Genomic DNA, 14535 nt, shown 5'->3' with positions numbered 1-14535 from the left:
CTAAGAGAATCTCTGATTTGCAGGCTTTGTCTTGCCATGATCCGTTCCCACAGATTTTGGACTCAGGAGGGTCATTGCAGACAGTACCCTCATGTCTACTGAAGGTGTTATCGGCATTTTATGTAAATCAGACGGTGGAGCTTCCAGCCTTTCTGGAGTTGGATTCTGCCGCGCCTCATGCATGGGAGCTTAAGCTTTTGGATCTCTGCAGGGCTTTGTTGAGATATCTCAAAGTAATAAATTAGTTTATGAAGTCAGACCATCTTTTTGTTTTATGCAGTGCTTCAAAGAAAGGTACCCAGGCTTCCAAGGCTACCATTGCAAGGTGGGTCAAGGAAGCCATTGGGTCAACATATATTCTCAAGGGGCATCAGATGCCTGAAGGCTTAAAGATGCATTCTCAGGCGGCCTCATGGGTGAAGGCTCGGTTGGTTTCACCTCAGGAAATTTGTAGAGTGGCAACTTGGAAGTCGATGCATACCTTTGCAAGGCACTATCGTCTGGATGTGGGGGATCTGGAGTCTCGGTCGTTTGGTGAAAGTGTCTTGTTAGCGGCTCTCCAGGTCCCACCCTAAATAGGGAGCTTTGGTACATCCCAGGAGGCTGGACTGATTCGGGTGCATATAGGGAAAGGAAAATTGGTTCGTACCTGCTAATTTTCATTCCTGTAGTACCACGGATCAGTCCAGAACCCGCCCGATCTCTGGAGGTGGAGAATCGTCCGCTCAGCTGCAATTTCTTGATATAGATTACAATTTTTTCATGGTATGGAATACAGATTTAAAAAAAAAAAAAAAAATTTTGTGCTTGGGTAGAGTTCAATATTGAGGAACTGCAGGTGGCACAGGTATTATGTAGTAGTGTCAGTAAAACTTTGTCGCCATCTACTGTCAGAGATGTATAAACCCAGGAGTCTGGACTGATCCATGGTACTACAGGAACAAAAATTAGCAGGTAAGAACCAATTTTCCTTTCACCTGCTAAAAAATGAATATGTTGACAATATACCTCATGAAGAAGGCCACCTTTAGGAGGTAGAGGGTTGCTTGAATCAGGATGCCTGCCCTGTCTCTACAGTGGGCCTGCCCCTGGAACTAGATTTCCTAGCAGCAGGGCCCTGCACACCCCACGTCCCTCTCCCAGCCCCCCTTTCTTCACCCCCAAGCTCAGCCTGGCTAATGAGGATTCTGCAGTTATGACATTTCTACTAAATTAACTTAGTTTCATTAGTTTTTAACTGCAGTTTCTCAGCCACTTGAAGATAACATTTAAAAAGACATTTTACTATTTAGAGAGAGTTTTAGCCAGAAGTTAGAATATTGTTAGGGTGGTCTTAAACTGTATTTTAAAGTGCTATGCTATATTTATCTCATATATACTTCTCTCAACCTGTGTTTATATTTTAGTGAGCTTTTTAATCTGTACCACTTGCATTTTAAAGAGTTTTATTTTACAATTCAGATCCTCATCAAAAGGATGATATGAACAAGAAAGCCTTTGACAAATTTAAAAAGGAACATGGTGTGGTGGCTGAAGCAGTGGAGAATGCAGTCCCTTCCGAACGCTTTGAAGGTGAGGTGGCAGTGGGGGAATCCTTTCCAGCACATTCTGGACACATAGATCTGTCGGTGTCAGGAATATGATGCTTGCTATCAGCAGTGGGCCACCTTTCTAATCCTGAAGAGCTTTGTGACGGGCCTTTTGTCACACTAGTGTTTCTCTAGGAAAAATTGACATCAGAATGAAGATATCAACTTGCATCCCCCCACCACTTAGGATTCCCTGCCCATCTTCATTTTACTTCTGTGCTAATCACAAGGGGTGCAGACTGCCTGAAGACACAAGTGTCCCAAGTGTTTTAAGAGGTTGAAAGTGGAAGTATTAATGAAGATGCTGTCAACTATATAGCTGGAAAGGAGTTTTGTGGCCAGCTAGGAAAGACAGGGTTACAGTGTAGAGCACTGAATAAAAAGGTAGATATAATTAGCATCTCAGAGACCTGGTGGATGGAGGATAACCAATAATATAGTTTGTATCCTGGATACCAGGCTACAAACTATATCAAAATGGTAGGATGGATCAACTTAGTGGAGGGTGGAACTGTATATTAAAGAGGGCATGGAGTCAAACAGGATAAAAGTTCTGTAGGAAACAAAATGCAATGTTAAGTCTTTATGGATAGAAATTCCAGGTGCAAAGGAATAAAATAACAGTGGAGGTGTATTACCATCCTCCTGGCCAGAATGAACAAAACAGTGAAATGCTAAAAGAAATTTGGGAAGCTGATAACATCTGCAGCACAATAATAGTGGGTGATTTCAATTACCTTAGTATTGACTGGGTGAATGTCACAGGATATTCTAGAGAGGTAAAGTTCCTAGATGAAATAAATGACTGCTTCATGGAGCAACTGGTAAAAAAAAAACAAAACAAAAAAAAACAACAAGAGGGGAAACTATTTTAGACCTAGTCCTTAGTGGAACACAAGAATTGGTGCGAGAGGGAACTGTGTTGGAGCCACTGGGCAACAGTGATCACAACATGATCAAATTTGACTTAATAACTGGAGGGAGGACACTAAAGAAATCTACTGTAACAGCATTTAACTTTCAAAAGGGAGACTATGATAAAGCAGGGATCAGCAGGTACTAGGGTAGGTGCCGCTAAATTTCCCTCTTCCCATGGATGACCCAGTCCAGGGGTTACTCAAATTCGGGGTACTTCGTTAAGGCTGTGGCTGACCCATCTGACCAAGTATAAAGCGGAGCCTAGCCTACTGGGGGGGCCGCTCAGAAGCCCACTTCCCCCTTACCCCAACGGGATCGAGAATGATGTCGGTACTGCATGCCTAGCAAGGAGATCGGAGGAAATGTTACTGAAACTCCTCCGTCTCTGAATCGGGAGGAAATCCTCTTTTTTTTTTTTTTTTTTACTTACCTGGGTTTAGCGCTTACCAGCTGAGTAAAAAGAGATGGTCTCTGGTTGCGGGGGGAGAGGGCTTTGGCCGTCACCGCTGCGCTCGGCTTCCTGCACCCGTTGCCTTTCAACTGCTTCAGCAGCAAAGTCCACGCCGGGAACCGGCAACCGGACCAAGGCACACCTCTGAGGGATTTTCGGAAATCACCTCAGGAATTCCCAACTGGGGGAGGGACCTTTAGGTATCACCGCAGGAGAGCAGGGCTCAATCTTTTTTCCAATTTAAAAGTAGAATTTCTTCTTCCAAAAGGTACAGCGATCCCCATAGGGAAAGCATGTCCGCATCTGCTGGAGATGGAAAAATACTGAAAGGCTGAGGGCACTGCAGGGGTGTATCTAGGGTGACGTCAGCTTTGAAACTTGACTCCAACTCCATCTGCTGGCAAGGGAGCATAAACCCATTGGTCCCATCTGTCTACACTAAGGAAAACAAAATTATCAGGTAAGTAATTTCTCCATTAACTTTCAAAAGGAAGACTATGATAAAATAGGGAAAATGGTTAAGAAAACTGGGAGCAGCACAAAAGTTAAGAGTTTACTTTAGGAATGGATCTTGTTTAAAAATTGATATGACAAGGGTACGCTATAGGAAGGACAAGTATATAATCGTTAGTTATTTAAAAATGCCATCTTGGTGGCTTGGTTGGGACCTGTTGAGGTGAGGAGTGGACTTGAAGGTTCCGGACTGGAAGATGATTACCACCAATGCCAGTCTCTCTGGCTGGGGAGTGGTGTGCCAAGACCAGTCCGTCTAAGGTCAGTGGTCGGCGGAGGAAGCATGGTGGTCCATCAGTCGAGTTGAGACTAGAGCAGTATGCTTGGTGTTGTGAGCGTTTCTACCTCTGTTGCGGGGGAAGCCAGTAAGGATATTGTCAGATAATGTGATGACGGTGGCTTACATCAACCGGTAGGGTGGCACCACGAGTCAGGCAGTGGCTCAGGAAGCCCAGGAATTAATAAGCCGGGCAGAGCAGCATCTGGCGCTGCTGGCGGCCTCTCACATCACTGACATGGACAATATACAAGCAGATTTTCTCAGCCGGCAACAGCTGGATCACGGAAAATGGGAGTTGTCAGAGGAAGCAATGCATCTCATCAGTCGCAGATGGAGGAGGCTGCACATGGATCTAATGGCAACTTACCAAAATGCCAAGGCCCCATGGTTCTTCAGTCTAAGGAGAGAAAGAGGAGTAGAAGGGGTCAATGCCTTAGTTCTATCTTGGCCAAGGGACATTCTTCTGTATGTGTTCCTGCTGTGGCCGCTGGTGGGCAAAATCTTGCGACAGATAGAGATCCAACCAGGTGAAGTGATTTTGGTAGCGCCAGAGTGGCCAAGGCAGCCTTGGTTGCAGATCTGATCAACCTAGTGGTGGATGATCTGATGAGACTCACTCATCTGCCAAAGCTTGTGCATCAAGGCCCCATATTTTCAGATCAGGTGGCTCACTACTGTGTCATGGCTTGGCTTTTGAGAAAGAGCACTTAAGGGAGGAAGGATAGTCGGAGGATGTCATTTCTACTCTTCTGCAAGCTAGAAAGACTTCCACCTCCTTGCCATATGTGAGGGTCTGGAGTGTTTTTGAGACCTGGTGCACAGAGAATGTGGGTTTCCCCTACTTGGGAATCCATAGTACATTTTCTGGCCTTCTTGCAAAGAGGGTTGGTAAAGGGGCTAGCTTTTAACCCCCTCAGAGTTCAGGTAGCAGCTTTGGGTTGTCTGTGTGGCAAGCTACAGGGAGCGGCTCGAGTGGCGTATCTGGATGTGGTGTGTTTTTCTCCGGGGGGGGGCAAAATATTTGTGCCCTGCGGTTGAGAAGCTGTGCCTCTCCTGGAGCCTTAACTTAATCCTGAAAGGCATGTGTGCAGCACCGATGGAACCTCTTTAAAGGGATTACTATAAAAGATCTCACTTTAAAGGTGGTTTTCTTGGGGGTGATTTGTTCTGCTAGAAGGATCTCGTAACTTCAGGCTTTGTCATGTAGACATTCTTTCTTGAGAATTTCTGATTCGGGGGTTTCTTTGCGGACAGTTCCAGCCTGTCTGCTGAAGGTGGTATCATTATTGCACTTGTCAGTCAGTGGAGCTCCCATCTTTCCCAAATTTGGAGGTTACAGCATCTCGTGTGAGAGTTGCGGCTTTTGGATGTCAAGTGCTTTGTTCTGGTTTCTTAAAGTTACTAAAGGAAAATTGGTTCTTACCTGCTAATTTTCGTTCCTGTAATACCACAGATCAGTTCAGATTCCTGGGTTTTGCCTCCCCTCCAGCAGATGGAGACAGAGAGAGTTTTACTGACACTTAACACTAGGTGCCACCTGCAGGCCCTCAGTATTGATCTGTACCCAAGACAGAAATGCAATAAAAACAAAACCAACTACCCAAATAACCAACTAGTCTCCCCTAAAAGAGCAGTGGTAAGAGGAAAACTTTAAAGGTGAAACTGCGCCCATACAAAACACTGTGTAAGACTAACATATACCTAAAAAGCCTGTTGCTAATTTATTTAATGTAAACAGAGGTGATGTATTTTTTTAGGTACCGTGGTATATAAAAATCAATAAATAAATAAATAACAAAACCTCTGCCATTCTTCAGAGTAATCACAGAAAAAGAGACAAATTGAGTGGATTCTCCAGAGGGGCAGGATTTTGGACTGATCTGTGGTACTACAGGAAAGTAAATTAGCAGATAACCAATTTTCCTTTCCCTGTACATACCCAGATCAGTCCAGACTCTGGGATGTACCAAAACTTCCTTGACTGAGAAAGTACCGCTCGAAGCACACTTTCACCAAAGCCCCTGGCCTGTGGAATCTGGACATCCAAATGATAATGCCTGACGAAAGTGTGAAATGACTTCCAAATAGCCACTCTGCAGATCTCTTGTTGAGAAACTAGCTGACACTTGGCCCAAGAGGCCACCTGAGAACAAGTAGAATGCACCCGTAGCCCCTTCGGAACCGGGCGACCCTGACAGATATACGCCGAACTAATAGCCTCTTTCAACCACCTCCCAATTGTATCCCTTGATACATTATGACCCTTTTTGGCACCACTCCATAGTACAAAAAGATGATCTGACACGTAGAAACTGTTGGTGATTTCCAGGTACCACATCAATGCGTGCTTTACGTCTAACTGCCATACATTTTTAGTGTGTGCGCCAAAGAATCCAAATTTGAGAAGGACAGGAGCTCTACTGACTGATTTAAGTGAAAAGATGATACCACCTTGGGTAAAAAGGAAGGAACTCCCTCATCCGAAATTCTCAAAAACAGCTCCCTGCAAAACAGGGCTTGAAGTTTGGAAATTTGTCGAGCCAAACAGATTGCTACCAGGAAAACCACTTTCAAGGTGAGATCCTTCATAGTTGCACGTCTCAGAGGTTCGAAGGGGGGGCACACACATGCTCTTTAAGACCACATTAAGGCTCCAGGAAGGACACGGCTGCTGAACCGGAGGGCGCAAATGTTTTGCTCCCTGAAGAAAACGCACAACATCCACATGAGCTGATAGCGAAAATCCTCGAATCTTACCTTGTAGACATCCTAACGCCGCTAACCTGAACCCTGCGAGAATTAAAGGATAACCTTTGACCAAACTGTCCTGAAGAAAGGCCAAAGTATGCCCCACCGAGGCTTGCCTAGGATCCACCCGATCGGAACACCAGGCCTCAAAATCTCTCCATATCCTTGCATAGGCGAGGGAAGTGGAGGCCTTCCTAGACTGCAAAAGGATAGCGATGACCGCATCCGAATAACCTTTTATCTTTCAAACGCTGCCTCTCAAAAGCCAAACTGCTAGTCAAAATTGATCTGCCTGATCTAAATAAACGGGACCTTGACATAGAAGATTCAGCAGGTGAGATAGCCGCAATGGTTCATCCACTGCTAGGTTGACTAAGTCCACAAACCACGGATGTCTTGGCCATTCTAGTGAGAGAATCATGTCACCCGGCTGAATCTCTATGCACCATAAGATCTTGCCTACTAATTAGCAAAGAGGAAACATACACAGTAGGATAGCCGTCGGCAAAGGCATCTACCCCCTCTGCTCCTCTCTCTCTTTGTTGACTGAAGAAACACTGGGCCTTGGTATTTCGGGCGGTCGCCATCAAATCTACACATGGTGAGCCCCACCTGTGACTGACGAGACGTATTGCCTCTTCTGACAGCTTCTACTCCCTGGGGTCCAGTTGTTGCAGGTTTAGAAAATCCGCTTGCATGTTGTCTGATCCCGCTATGTGAGAGGTTGCCAAGTGCTCCAAATGTTGCTCCGCCCAATCGCCAGGCCTCCTGAACCACTGCTAGACTCTTGGTGTACCCCCCATTGATTAATGTAAGCCACTGTTGTTGTATTGTCCAACAAGACCCTGACCTGCCTTCCCCTCACCAAGGGCAGAAAAGCCTGCAAGGCCAGTTGCACTGCTCTTGTCTCTAGATGATTGATGGACCAGGAGGCTTCCTCCGTCGACCACCTTGCACAGACTGGTTCTGACATACCACTCTCCACCTGGAGAGACAGGCATCGGTGGTAACGATGGACCAGATTGGAATGTCTAGCTCCACACCTCAACTCACCTTGTCCGGGAGAAGCCACCATAAAAGACTTGAACACGCAGACTCCAGCAGAGGGGGAGGTAGCTGAAAACGCTTCGACAACTGGTCACAGTGAGATAGTAAAGCCAATTGAAGAGGCCTCATATGAGCAAATGCCCATGGAACCAATTCCAAAGTGAAAGGCATAGCCCCAAGAACTTGTAAGTAATCTCAGACCTTGGGTACTTGTTTGTCCAAAAATCCGTGAACCTGAGCCTGTAATTTGGAAATCCGCTCTTTGGAGAGGAACACCTTCCCCCACCTTCATATTGAAACATTCCCCTAGGAATTCAAACTCTGGGAAGGAACAAGATGACTCTTGGACAGATTGACTATCCACCCCAACAATCTCCGGTGCCAGAGGACCAAATCCACTGCCCTTTGACAAAGGGTTCCCGACTTCACCCGGATCAGCCAGTCGTCCAGATAGGGGTGGACCAGGACCCCCTCTCTCCGGAGAGCTGCAGCCACCACAACCATTACCTTGGTAAGAGTCCTTGGTGCCGTCGCTAGACTGAAGGGCAGAGCGCAAAATTGAAAGTGCTCCCCCAGAATCATGAACCTCAGGTATCTCCGATGATCGGGCTGAATTACTATGTGCAAGTTCGCTTCAGTTAAATTCAGGGACACCAGGTACTCCCCCTTGTGCTCCACTGCAATCACCGAACGTAGGGTCTCTATTCGGAACTGAGGAACCCTCAGTGCCACATTCTTCTTCTTCTAAATTCAGGATCAGACGGAACGTTAGCTCCTTTTTGGGAACGGTGAAATAGATGGAATAGCGTCCTGTCCTTTGCTCCTCCAGCAGAACAGGGACAATGACTCCCAACTTGCGAAGGTGAGAAAAGGTGTCTCAAACCACCAGTTTCTTTTCCTGGTAAGAGCATGGGGAGACCAAAAAAGATCTCTTAGCGGCCGAGCAAATTCTAAAGCATAACCTTGTTTTATCACACTTAGGACGCACTGGTCAGATGTGATTTTGGTCCATTCCTTGAAAAATAGAGCCAGATGGCCCATTATTAGTGGAACAAAGGAGTGGACCAGCAGCCTTGCATCGTTGGGATGATTTGGCACCACTTCCCCCCTGGGGAGAGCCATCTCTGCCAGACCGCCCAAGAAAGGATTGACTCCAGGACTGTTGTCTGCCCAAGAACTGCCTCGGAGTAGTTCCTGACAGTCTAGATGCCCGAAATCTTTGATTTTCTCTGAAGCGGGAATGAGAAGGAAAGGAGCCTTTCCCTTTTGGCTTATTTTCCGGCAACTTATGAACCTTATTCTCGCCAAGGGACTTGATCATCTCCTCCAAGTCTTTACCAAAGAGCAATTTCCCTTTAAAAGGCAAAGATCCCAACTGCGACTTGGAGGAAACGTTGGCCAACCAATTCCTCAACCAGAAGAGTCTCCGGGCCGAAACCAATGACATTGTCCTGGAAGAGGTCTTGAGAAGATCATACAATGCATCCACACTATACGCCACAACGGCTTCCAGCCACTCTGCCTGTAGAGACTCAGAATCAGACAAGGACTTGTCCATCTGCAACTGCTGCACCCAGTGAAGTCCTGCTCTCAACATAAAACTGCTACACATAGCAGCCTGAGCATCAAGGGCAGACACCTCAAAAGTCTTCTTGAGGTGCACTTCCAGCTTACTTAACTGAAGGTCCTTCAGAGCTATAGCACTGGCAAGCAGAATGATCGTCTTCTTGGTAACTGCTGAAACTGAGGCATCCACTTTCAGGACCTTGAAAAGGTCAAGCGCATCTTCTGGCAACAGATACAACTTAAACATAGCCCTGCTGACCTTTAAACCTGTGTCTGGAGTATCCTACTCCCTGAACAGTAAAGTGCTAGCCAACTTATGAAAGGGAAAAGAATTGGCTGGACCGAGGAGGCCAACCATAACCGGGTCCACTGCTCCCAATTTGGAATCCTCTTGAGGGATCTCTGCCCGGTTCCTCCAGAACCACAGATATGAAAGGATTCTCAGCTCCTCCCTGTGGAACAATCGTACCACCTTAGGATCATCTCCATCGGCTGCTGAGCTCTTCAATAACACCTGTTCCTGGTCAACCACACCCAGAACAGACCCCTGAGGGTCCTGCCCCTGATAATCATCCTTTTCAGAAGAGCTGTTCACAGTGGATGGCGGCACCTTGGCCCTCAGGAGTCACCTGACCCTTGTGGCCCCCACATATTCAGAAGACCTGGACCTTTTTCCGGCCTCTAGGAGCCTCCTTTTCAGTTCTGCACCACTCAGACTTCCTGGCCTTATAGGCTTTGTGTATCAAAAGCACAAAATACGAAAAAAGAAGAAGAGGCATCAGAATCTTCCCCGGGGTCCTCCTCACTTCCTAGTGGGGCACCCTAGGCGTCTGGACCTCCCCCGGAGGTCCACCTCCGGGGATAAAGGAAAAGGAAAATCCTTGCCCCCCTCTGTGGCCCATGCAGGAGCCCCGAACTTTGCCAAAATGGCTGCCATTCCCGCGCTCAGCGGGAAGGGATCGTCGAAGACCTGCTGTGCCGGCAAGAGTCTCCCAGGCTCACTGTGCCTGACCGACTTTTTCCCGCTGTGCTCCCCAAAGGGCACACCCCACCAGGGAGGCATTGGGAACATAGGCTGTCGCGCATCTCCGCAAGCTGTGCAAGCCACCGCATGCAGCATTGAAGTCTGTGCTGGGCAGGGAGAGAACAAGGGTGCTGGAGGAACAGGGGAGAAAGAGCCGCTGCAAGAAAAGGTAGCAGAGCCTGGATCAGACATGTGTTGACTCACAGCAACCCAACTGTTCTGAAAAAAACTCCTCTTACACTTTTTATTTTTTTTTTTTTAAACGTTATCAAATAAAGAAGAAAACACTTCCCTTCAGAATGGCTGCAGGCTCCATCCGTCCCTCAGGGCAAGTGATCCGAGCTCCCCAGCTTTCAGCCCTGTCTGGTGAAAAAAGGGAGTGCGCTATATAAGGGTCCCTGACCTCTTGCTCGTATGCCTCAGACACCAGGGGAGATGGCCCCACCAGGACCTAGCAAACCCCCTGGGAGGCCAGCACTGCTGAAAACAGTAGTTCTATACAAAAAAATATACACAGGTGATTTGCTACTCTTCAGTTTCTCAATTTGCCCTATTATATCTTCCACGTGCACTGAGATCTGGTTCAGTATCTCCGAATCGCCACATTTGCACATCCTTTCTGACATGGGTATCTCTCTTACATCTTCCTTAGTGAAGACCGAAGCAAAGAATTAATTTAGTCTCTCTGCTATGGCCTTATCTTTTAAGTGCCCCTTTTACCCCTTGATCATCTAATGGTCCAACTGATTTCCTTGCAGGATTTTTATTTTAAATGTACATGAAAAAGGTTTTATAGGAAAATTACTTACTACCTGCTTATTTTTGTTCCTGTAGTACCACAGATCAGTCCAGACTCCTGGGTTTTGCCTCCGTTTCAGCAGATGGAGACAGAGAAAGTTACACTGCCACATAACTTAGTGTGCCACCTATAGTCATTCAATATTGAAAAGTACCCAAGCCAAAATAACTACAATACCAGTAACGAAATAATATCCCCTGAATGAGAAGTGGGAAGAAAGAGGAAAGTAATAATAGATAACCTTGCTCACACTAAAAACATGCAGGACTAACAAAAAAAAAACCCAACCTGTCTCCTTCAGATTAATTACAACAACAGATCAAGCAGACTCTCCAAATCTCCCTTCCTCAACTTGGCAGGACTCTGGCCTGATCTGTGGTACTACAGGAACGAAAATTAGCAGGTAAGAACCAATTTTCCTTTCCCTGTATATACCCAGATCAGTCCAGGCTCCTGGGATGTACCAAAGCTTCCCTAAAGGGAGTGGGATCATCTAATGGTCCAACAGACTCCCTCACAGGTTTCTTGCTTCGGATATATTTTAAAAAGTTTTTATTATGAGTTTTTGCCTCTATGGCCAACTTCATTTCAAATTCTCCCTTCACCTGTCTTATCAACAATACTTATGTTTTATCCTATTTTCTTCCGATGGAGCCTTCTTCCAATTTTTGAAGGATTTTTTTTTTTTTTTTTGCTAAAATAGCCTCTTTCACCTCACCTTTTAACCATGATGGTAATCGTTTTGCCTTCCTTCACCTTTCTTAATGCTTGGAATACATCTGGACTGCACCTCTAGGATTGTATTTTTAAACAATGTCCTTGCCTGCTGAACACTTTTAACCTTTGCAGCTGCACCATTCAGTTTTTTTCTATTTTCCTCATTTTTATCAGTTTCCTTTTTGAAAGTTTAATGTTAGAGCTGTAGATTTACTTATTGTCCCCCTTCCAGTTATTAGTTTAAATTTGATCATGTTATGTTCACTATTGCCAAGTGGCCCCACCACCGTTACCTCTCACCAAATCTTGCGTTCCACTAAGAATTAAATCTAAAATAGCTCCCTCACTTGTTGGTTCCTGAACCAGTTGCTCCATGAAGCAGTCATTTATTACATCCAGGAACTTTGTCTCTAGCAAGTCCTGATGTTACATTTACCCAGTCAATACTGGGGTAACTGAAATCTCCCATTATTATTGTACTGCTAAATTGGTTTGCTTCCCTGATTTTTCTTAGCATTTCATCATCTGTCTGATCATTTTGTCCAGGTGGACGGTACTATACTCCTATCACTATACTTTTACCCAACACACATGGGCTTTCTACCCCTATAGATTCTACTGAGCATTTAGTCTCTTGTATGATCTTTATCCTGTTGGACTCTATACCCTCCCGGATATAAAGTGCCATACTCCCACCAAGTTGATCCTCCCTATCAAAGAACAAATTACTGAACATATAGACAGACATAATTTAAAGGAACAAAGCCAACATGCATTTAGCCAGTGGAAGTCTTGCCTCACCAATCTACTGCTTTTTTTGAGTGTAAATAAATGTGGATAAAGGTGAGCCAGTTGATACAGTGTTTTGATTTTCAGAAAACATTTGACAAAGTCCCTCATGCGAGACTTCTGAGGAAATTAAAAAGTCATGGGATAGGAGGCAATGTCCTAATGTGGATTGGGAACAGAAAGATAGAAAAAAGAGAGTAGAGCTAAATGGTAAATTTTTTCAGTGGAGTTAAGTCACCAGAGGATTGTGAAAAACTGCAAGACAACCTTGCAAACCTGAGAGTCTGGACATGCAAATGGCAAACAAAATTTGTAAATAAGTTCAAACTGATGCACTTAGTCGAGTAACCCTCATTATAGCTACACGTTGCAAGGCTCCATATTGGGAGCCACCATTCAAGAAAAGGATCTCTGTGGTGGTGTTAATATGTTGCAATCTTCTGCTCTGTGTGCAGCAGCCAAGAAAGCAAATAGAATGCTAAGAATTAATAGGAAGCTCATGGAGAATAAAACAGACAGTATCATCACGCCTCTGCAACGCTCCATGGTGCAATCTCATCTTGAATACTGTTTGTAGTTCTGGTCACACGATGTCAAAAAAGATATAGCAGAACTAGAAAAGGTACAGAGAAGGGCAACAAAAATAATAAAGGGGATGGAATGATTTCCCTATGAGGAAAGGCTAAAGCAAAGACAGCTGAAGGGAGATGTTACTTGCCCTTCCATAGTTCATATTTTAAATAAAATAAATACAAAATAAATGATAGAGATCTATAAAATGAGTGGAGTGGAATGAGTAATTGTAAATGTTATTTACTCTTTCAAAAAGTACAAGGATTAGGGAACACACAATGAAGTTACTAAGTTGTACATTTAAATCTAATATGCAGAATATTTTTTTACTCAATGCATAATTAAGCTCTGGAATCATTGCCAGAGGACATGGTGAAAGCTGTTAATGTAGTTGTGTTTAAAAATGGTTTGGACAGGTTCCTGGAGGTAAAGTCCATAAACCATTATTAAGGTGGAGTTGCAGAAATCCTCTTTTTATCCCTGGGATAAGCAGCTTGAAATCTATCAACCCTTTGGGATCCTGCTAGGTACTTGTGACCTGGTTTGGCCATTGGAATCTGGATAGTGGGCTTGATGGACCTTTGGTCTAACCCAGTATAGCAAATCTTATGTTCTTTGTGCTATAGATCCCTTTCTGAGGATAAAATACTAATGAAGCCACTTGTGTGTAGCAGTGCTGCCTCTGAACCTTGTACTTCATAGAGTTATTTTGATATAGTAGTATTGAACTAGGCCTATTGCTTTTGCCATGATGCTTAATCAGCATCATGGCAAAAGAAATATGAAGTTCTTGGCATACAGAACAAAAATCATTGCTTTTATTTTCTGTTTTGAGAAGAACTGGTAAGGTTTAACTGTGTGGCAAGTAAAATGAGCCCATTCCCCTGACAGCAGGGGGTGACTTTTTATAGGCAGAGGATTCTTTAGCTTTTATCCAACTCCTATACACAGATGGAAATGTCTACAGATCCTACAACTGCTGTGAAGAGGTGAATAAAGATATGGGGCCAATGGTTTGCATAAACTTTAGCTTCCTCAGCACTTAAGCAGACCACTCTGGTGGGTTATGCATGCCTACCAGTAGATGAAGACAGAGTAAACTGACTTGCTGATGTCACCGGCATATATATATCTGCCCTGACATCAGCCTGTCTGTGTTTTCCATCTCCAAAAGATGGTGGACATGTACCTCCTTTGTTGGGATTGCTCAAGTTGGAGAGAAGAAGGTAAAAGAAGAGGAGAGGCTGAGCTTTTGAGGTGACATCAGACTGGTCCCTCCCTCAGTTAAGCCTCAATGCCTGGACAGATTTAACTCTAAAGATTGTGTGAGGGCAAGGGGGAGTGTGGGGGGTGAAGGCTTGTGCCCTTCCCCCACCATGTCGGAAGGCAGGCCAATCCACAACCCGCCTGGGCTGCCTACTTGATTTTTTTTTTCAGTTTGTCCTGTATTCAGGAATGATGCAGAGTAGTGTTTTGTTCTGATTTGCTGGAAGTTACAAGTAGTTTGCTGTTAATAGTCAT

At 45.0% G+C, this 14535-nt stretch overlaps 1 protein-coding gene across 1 annotated transcript in view; it reads left to right on the top strand.

Moving 5' to 3' along the window:
- The window catches only part of DNAJC2 (DnaJ heat shock protein family (Hsp40) member C2), a 127509-nt gene that overhangs the window by 110447 nt on the left and 2527 nt on the right, over positions 1-14535 (top strand). The window contains 1 exon segment of the mRNA XM_029615459.1: positions 1462-1572. Within this exon segment, the coding sequence (XP_029471319.1) occupies positions 1462-1572 (111 nt within the window).

This window comes from Rhinatrema bivittatum, chromosome 9, assembly GCF_901001135.1.
Source record: "Rhinatrema bivittatum chromosome 9, aRhiBiv1.1, whole genome shotgun sequence".
Taxonomy (NCBI): Eukaryota; Metazoa; Chordata; class Amphibia; order Gymnophiona; family Rhinatrematidae; genus Rhinatrema; species Rhinatrema bivittatum.
This window is presented reverse-complemented; position numbering and strand designations above follow the sequence as displayed.